At 38.7% G+C, this 7627-nt stretch overlaps 1 protein-coding gene across 1 annotated transcript; it reads right to left on the reverse strand.

The window, feature by feature from the left end:
• Positions 1-718: 718 nt before the first annotated feature.
• Positions 719-2548, reverse strand: LOC125189682 (protein NRT1/ PTR FAMILY 2.7-like). The gene is made up of 4 exons (XM_048086936.1): positions 2479-2548; positions 2181-2395; positions 1582-2105; positions 719-1505 (listed from the first exon to the last, which is right to left on the reverse strand). Exons 1-4 carry the CDS (start codon positions 2546-2548, stop codon positions 719-721), a joined length of 1596 nt encoding a protein of 531 aa, XP_047942893.1.
• Positions 2549-7627: the final 5079 nt, after the last annotated feature.

Below are 7627 nucleotides of genomic sequence, written 5' to 3' on the forward strand. Positions count from 1 at the left end.
AATGCAATAAATTTTGAGCCGACCTTATAGACGTCGTCCTAGAATCGTAGGGAAGTCCGTCTACAAGGGTTGCAGGGAGGGAAAATGGTGGAAAACTTCCCCTCTCTAAAAAGCAAGCTGAGAGAATTTTCCTCGATCTCAGCATATTCTTCTTCGTTTGGAAGAACCCTTGTGCTGAATCTGTGTGTTTGATTAATTTAGAGATTGATAAATTTGTGTACAATTTTACTCAAAAGAAGTTATAAAGGAGTAGTTGGATCTGAGAAGTTGGCTCAAATTCAATGGCTGTGTATTTTCTTGATATCTTGAGCTGATTTAAAATTAATGTTTTCAGAAAAATTTAACAACTGAAATCAACTTCTCATCATGGATAGAAGAAGGAATAAAGTTAACAATATATACAATTCGTACAGAGTAAAATCTCTTATCTAATGAGTGGACGAGATGATCAATATTCATCAGTATTACAGTAACATTGGATGGTTTAGCTGTTTGTTCAGAAGCCTCAGTAATGTGTATCTATGTGTGTGCACTGCTTATTTGATATCTATTAGTGGTCTTTGCATGAATAAAAACTCGTGCTGTGATCTTTTATTAGCTTTAGTAATTTGAATTATTGAGATCAACCAAATCCAATACACCAATGATGCAACAAAATCAATGCTGCTTATTTGAATATTTTACTACAACATGATTCAGATCAACCAACCTAACAATTTTAAGATTTATGGTACTTGTAGGAAGATGCACACACAAGATAGAACACCAGATTCAATGCTCCTATCCCACTGCACAACCAATACACATTGTCCAGTCTCCCTTTGTTTATATTGTTGGGCAACCATGCCGTCGCATTCTGCACTGCATCGATGACAAGATTGCTCGAATAGTAGCCCCCTGCGACGGTCAAAGCAACAACAGCGGTTGCAGTGCTCTTGAACGAAGCTGGGAATTCTTGGTAACAGAATGCAACTTGTCCGGCAAAATGGAACCCTTCTGACACTCCAACAATGGCTAGCTGTGGCGCCAGCCACAACAACGACATAGGAACCACTCTGAGATCATGCGATCTCGCCTCCCTCAATCTCTTCGCCTCCACAAGTGCCGCAACAATGCTGCTGACTATAGTGATGACGTGGCCAATGCCAATGCGTTGCAGGTGCGTGGGAGGCCTAGTGGGAGCGAGCTTTACCCAGAGCGGGAATACAAGGCGGTCCAACAATGGTATTGTGACACAGGTTCCGATGAGCGAACACAAATGGATTGAAGCAACTGGGATTTTGAAATGAGAGTTGAGACGATTGTCCATGGTTTTGCCTTGTATGATCATGAAACTCATCAGCACTGCTATAGGTATACACAGTATCAAACCACTTATCCATATTGGCACAATCTTGACTAGCCTTTTCAGATCTTCAACTTGTTGCACTGTGCATAATTTCCATGGATTCACTATCTTTGAACTAGACTCTTCTTCACTCTTCACCGCTGCACGGTTCAAGAACCTGCAAATTTAACCAAATATAGTTTAAACTATGAAGCTAGTATTAATTATAGCATATCAAGTGATAATAAACTTACTTGAAAAACGGCGTGGGACAGTTTAAACCATCTCCATCATGATGATAGTCTCCAGTTTGTGGTGAGAGAGACATCTTCCTTTTCTTGATGGCTGCAACGATGACACAAGCCAAGCTCTTGAAAGGGCTGGCAGTGGGCTTGACAAAGCGATAAAATTTTGTGCCACAGAGGAAGACCACCAAGCCAAACAGATTGGCCATGGTGAAGATGGTGAAGCCCCAGCCCCAGCCTAGGTGTTCCTCCACGTATACCATGACCGTTACGCTCACGAAGTTTATCAAGTAGAGTGTGAAAAGGTACCAATTGAAGAATATCCCTTGATGTTTTGTGGTGTCTAGCTGATCTGCTCCCATGGATGCAAGAGTGAAGCGCGTGCCTCCGTCTCCCACAGAGAGAAGAGCCAAGCTGAGGTACAGAAGGCCGGCTTGAAGAGGCGTTGGATGCTTGCAGAAAATGGAACCCTTTACACAACTAGGAGGCCTCAAATGGCTCACTGTTGCAGATAGTAGCAACAGCACTACCCCCTGCATAATTCTTGAAAATATTCATCTCTTTCTTTTGTTTATGAAAAAAGGAGAGAGAAACATTCACAGACATACCAGCAAGGAAATGAAGGAGGAGAAGCAGATGACAGAAAAGCAGCCAGCAAATGAATCAGCAATGATTGCAGCAAAGATGGGGATGAAAGCCAAGGTTCCATTGACATAGTTGGTGATTTTAGCAGCAGATGCATCTTCAAAGTGGAACTCATCTTTCAAGAATGTAATAAGGTTGACGCTTAATCCAGATGCCAGTGCCAACAAACCACCCGTTGCTGTTTTTCCACAAAAAAAAGTGAAACTTGTAAAGATGGCTGTAGCTTGAGTTGTTGTTATTGAAAGAGACAAGAAAAGGAACCTATGAAGAAAGGAAATGTAATCCATCCGCCGCGAGCACGGCGCAGAAGTGCAGGTGCTTCACTCCCCATCAGTTGTTTGTTGCTGTTTATTTTCTGTTTTTTACACTGTTGAAGGTTGAATAAATGAGGATGGAATCGAAAAGTAAGCATACATTTGTACTTTGTCATATGCTAATTACTGTTTTAGTAAGAGTCAACTACAAAAAAAAAAGTCTATGGATCATTTTTTATTTAAACTTTTTATCTTAGCTAAATAGATAGAGTATCACGTTATACGATTATCTATGTAATGTATATAAAATTTTGTAAAATAGGTCTAATTTTGTTATATATATTAATGAGAATACAAAAGAAAATCCAAATAATAAATGGATACATTAATTATACTCCCTCCGTCCCATAAAAGATGTCAGACTTTCCTTTTTAGTTTGTCCCACAAAAGATGTCACATTTCTTCTTTTGAAAAAAGTTCATTCTCACATCAATTATAAAATTATATTTTCTCTCACCACTTAACATACAAAATAGCATCTCCTAAAATCTCGTGCCATTTCCCAAGTGTGACATCTTCTTTGGGACGGAGGAAGTATTATGGGAGAATTTAACGTGAGAAGTCAAATGTAGTAAAACAAAAGAAGAGAGAGAAACCACAGATAAAGAGATGAGAGAGATATAAATATTTAAATAATTAATGGAGTACCAAAATACTCCCTCCGTCCCCTATTAGGAGTCACTCTTTGACCGGGCACGGGTTTTAAGAAATGTAAAGAAAAGTTGGTTGAAAAAGTTAGTGGAATGTGAGACCCATTTTTTTATATTGGTTTTATAATAAAATGTGAGTGAATTGAGTTAGTGGAATGTGTGACCTATTTACTATTTATGATAAAAATGAAGTATGACTCTTAATTGAGGACGGATTGAAATGGAAAAGTGTGACTCTCAATGAGGAACGGAGGGAGCAGTCGACATTAATTAGGAGACAAAATGGAAAATAGTGGAACAATACATCAAATGTGATTATGAACAGATACCTTTCGTGATATTTAATTTTGTTACGTATTGAAAATATGCAAACACAATTGTTTAGAGGCTTTTTTATAATTCAATGCACGTAAGAATCAATCAAATTCATATAATTATATGTTTTTGCCTTCTTATTGATATTTATAACCTGATTGCCAATTAATGCTTTAAAATCAATGTCAATTTTAAATTTGATTGTGATTTACAGGTAAAAAATTCCTATGCCTAATCCAAATCCAAAAATGTTAAAAATGTTAAGAGTAGTTTTATTTACCAAAAAACATGGTCCCTCAATAACTCAATTCTCTCTCACACTTTGTCCCTAAAAAATGGATTTAAAAGCATAGTGGCATTTGCCTTTTTTAGGTTGATTAGGGGTCTAATTAATCTATTATCTATATACTAGTATTAATTAATGGCGAAGCGGAGAAACTAAGAAAACCCTTTATTTCAAACTTCTCAACATATGCAAAATGGTACATTTCTTTCATGTATTTATAGTCATCCTAACTTATTCTAGAATTCTCTAACCCTCTGGAGTTCCCAGACGATAACGCAAAGGTGGTCGGGTCCTCCCACAGGTGGCTAGCCTTAATGAACCAGCGCAACAACCGCCACATCAAGCTCTCCCCAATCCAGTCCATCCCCAACCCTGACCTCAACCTCGAACCTGGCACCGGCAGAGCCCTAGTCTCCAAGCACACCCATGGAGTCGAAAGTCTCCGCGCGCTCGATTGGCCTCTTGCCTTCCTCGTCCGATCGCCCCGAGGTACTGCCAATTTCGCTGTTCGACTAATAATTGTGGTGCTGTTATATTGTGAATGCGGCTTACTAGCCTATGATCATTTGTGGGTTACTCGATCTAAGAGATGCTTATAATTAAACTTGGGTAAAACTTTATTTTTTGTTGAGTTACTGGAGAGAATTTAGTATCTTCCAATGTCTGAGCTCATAGGTAACTGTTAAAGTGCTTTTTAGTTGATCAACGAATGCACGTTTTTTGAAGTATTAAGATTGTTCACTGTATATCTAATTTATATCATAAGGCAATCAATTTGATTGTTTTTAATTGGTTATAGCTGAGGCTTGAGGCTATTTCTCTTTCATGTAATGTTGAAAATGTCCAATATTGCATGTTGCTATGGCCTTTGATGCCTTCAATTTCTTGGAGAAAAAATGAAACTTGAACATGAGTAAGTCCAGTTTCATGCTCCAAAACGCAACACCATGATTTATATGTAAGGGAAAAATGATACAACAATTCATCACACTAAAGAAACTGATTTTGACATTTAAATTCCGTCTCATTCAAGATGGTCACTTTTCCTTTTTTTCGTCCCAATCGAGATGACCACTTTCCAGTTTTAGAAATAACCTCCCCTCTCATCTTTTCTCATTAAAATATTCAACAACCTTTGTCCTCTCTACTTTATTCCACCTAACAACACTTCCTAAAATCATGTGTCACTCAAGAATGTGGCCATCTTAAGTGGGACGGACGAAGTATATCATTTCTTTTACTAGTATCTCTAAGTTATTGCTGACCTTATAAATGCAACTATTTTGCAACACAGGTTCTAGCACAAGCAGCTGCAGCTGTGGCCCAAGTGCATCTCGACCGGGCCACGAGCTTTCAATTTATGAGCAATTAGTTTTGGATTAAGTCATGAAACAATGATGAATTGCTTTGGATAACAAAAAAAATTAATTAGTTAGACTTTAGAATAAGAGCAAGAACATAATATCCCTTTATTGCAACAAATGTGTGTAAGTTTCTTATAAAAGGGGCAATCCCTTGACTATTCATAGTCGAAAAGCTTATGTAAGAGAATCTCCAACGGCGGACGTCGCGGAAAGTCCTATCCGACGTCCGCCATTGTGGAGCAAAAGGTCAGACACGCCCGTTCCAATAGCCCGTCGGATGTCCTCGGATATCCTCGCGACGTCCTACATGACGTCCGCCATTGTGGAGGGGGTCGGACGTCCGAGTTAAAATTTAATTTTTTTTAAAATCTCTATAAATACGGCTCTGTATATACGGCTCGTTAAATTTTGTAAATTTGAAACATATAAATTGAATAATTGTGATTTTATTTTATTGCGGGAAGTCCTAGTGGAAGTCCTACATTATGCAGTGGGATGGGAAGTCCTAGTGGGAAGTCCTAGTGACGTGGCAGGAGGTTTTTGTGGGAAGTCCTAGTGGAAGTCCTAGTGGGAAGGGCGCCACCAGAGATGCTCTAAGCCCAATACTTAACTGAAACGACCCCACGGACCCGTGAGGAGGTCCATGGAGAGACGGCTACGTGAGGGGCTCTCTACTTTCATTCTAAAGGTCATGTGGGAGGAGTCTATAAAGAACGAGGAGCCTACAACGAGGATCGTGCTGAGAAATGAGGGCGGAGCGCTTCCACCCAACCAGGTGAGTTTTGAGGTGCCACACCACCCGACCGGGTACGACCTGTTGGAGGAGTCAAGGCCAAGCTATTCCACCCGGCCGGGCAGCCAAGCTGCCACCCGTCCGAGTGCCCCGTCAAAGGCGTGAAGGAGTCAGGATCTTCCACCTGGCCGGGTGACTTAGCACCCCTAAGTCCACCCGGTCGGGTAGGATGACGCTGCCTAGATTTTGTGGGCCTTTTTCTTGAATTTTGGGCTTAAACTATAAATAATACTTTTTCTCATTTTATTCCTTAGTTGTTGATGAAAATAGATGCTTGAGAGATTTGTTCCTCTTGAAGAGGGTTTTTATCCAATTCCTAGATTTCTAGGTTGCTTGATCATCAATTGATTCATTCAAGTTTGGTCAAGTACAGGTATGCATCAAAGGTTTGTGAATTCCTTTGAGTAGTGGAGCCATTAGTTGAATCTAGCATGTTGAAGATTGCTTAGAATTGTTTTCTACATCAATGGATTTAGCTATTATCAAATTCACATTTCTTTAGCTCTTGTCTCCCATCAAATCATTTTGGATCTAGTTTTTTGGATCTAGTTTTTGAAGCCTAGATCCACACTATCCTTTTTATTGCTTTGTGTTTTGTGTTTAGTTGCTAGATCAAATATCATCAAGAGTATAAATCTTGGGTTAATGGATCAAAATCAATATGAATCCTTATCATTAACATTTCCTCCATATATCTTCAACCTCTAGAAATCCAAGGATTAGTTATATGGCATGTAACCTAAATCCAAGGACTAGTTATATGGATATTACATGAGGCTCAAACATAAATACAAAAGTGTCTTACCAAATTAGCACATTCCACTCTCCCTCCTTTGGAACAACCGTGGTACGTTTACTAGTGCTTTCATGGTATAGTAGTTGTCAAGTTTTGAGTTCGTATCTTTATGATTGAACTTTCTTTATCATTTTGAGTTCGTACCTTTATGATTGAACTTTCTTTATGATGGGGGAGTTCACATGTCACTTCCACCAAGGTTGAAAGTTGTGTATCATTAATTTTTTTGAAGGAGATGACTTCTGCTCGTTGCTCGTTGCATACCCTGATCTACTATTGTACGAATAGCATTTGCTGCTGCAGTTTGAGCTGCAAAGATGGAAGTAACCCCATCCCCAACATTCCAAAAATGAAAATCTTTGTAATATTCTGAACCATTCATAAACATCAGAATAAAAATTATTAAAACATTTTTTTTATCATTCTGACCCTATTCCTAATCCAATGTGGAGACAAGGTATGTTCGTTATACCCTTCATGACTCGTTTAGGAATAACCAATTTATGGGGGAGGGGAGGGGGGTTGGAGTATCACAGGAGGAACTGTAACAAGTGTTTGTCCCATAATTAATTTTCTTGAAGGATCTCTGTCCCAAAACAATCTTACAACGCTGATAAGAGAAAATGAACTACATTATTAAAAAAAATAGCCTTAAGAGGATTAACTATAACATGGCGACAAACAATTACCTCCATTGGAAGATAAATGGGGTTTGACCACTGCCAAACTGAAGGGTTGTCAAGAAAGGATAAATTAGAGTAATTTTTTTTCTCCTGATAGAAGTATTGTGCAACATTAATTTCTTTCATTGAAGGGAAACATGTATAGTGTCAATTGTTAGTAAATTAAATCACAATACACAAGAAAGATCAAATACGCTTACTCTAAATCA

The sequence above is a fragment of the Salvia hispanica genome, chromosome 5 (assembly GCF_023119035.1).
Source record: "Salvia hispanica cultivar TCC Black 2014 chromosome 5, UniMelb_Shisp_WGS_1.0, whole genome shotgun sequence".
In the NCBI taxonomy this organism is placed as follows: Eukaryota; Viridiplantae; Streptophyta; class Magnoliopsida; order Lamiales; family Lamiaceae; genus Salvia; species Salvia hispanica.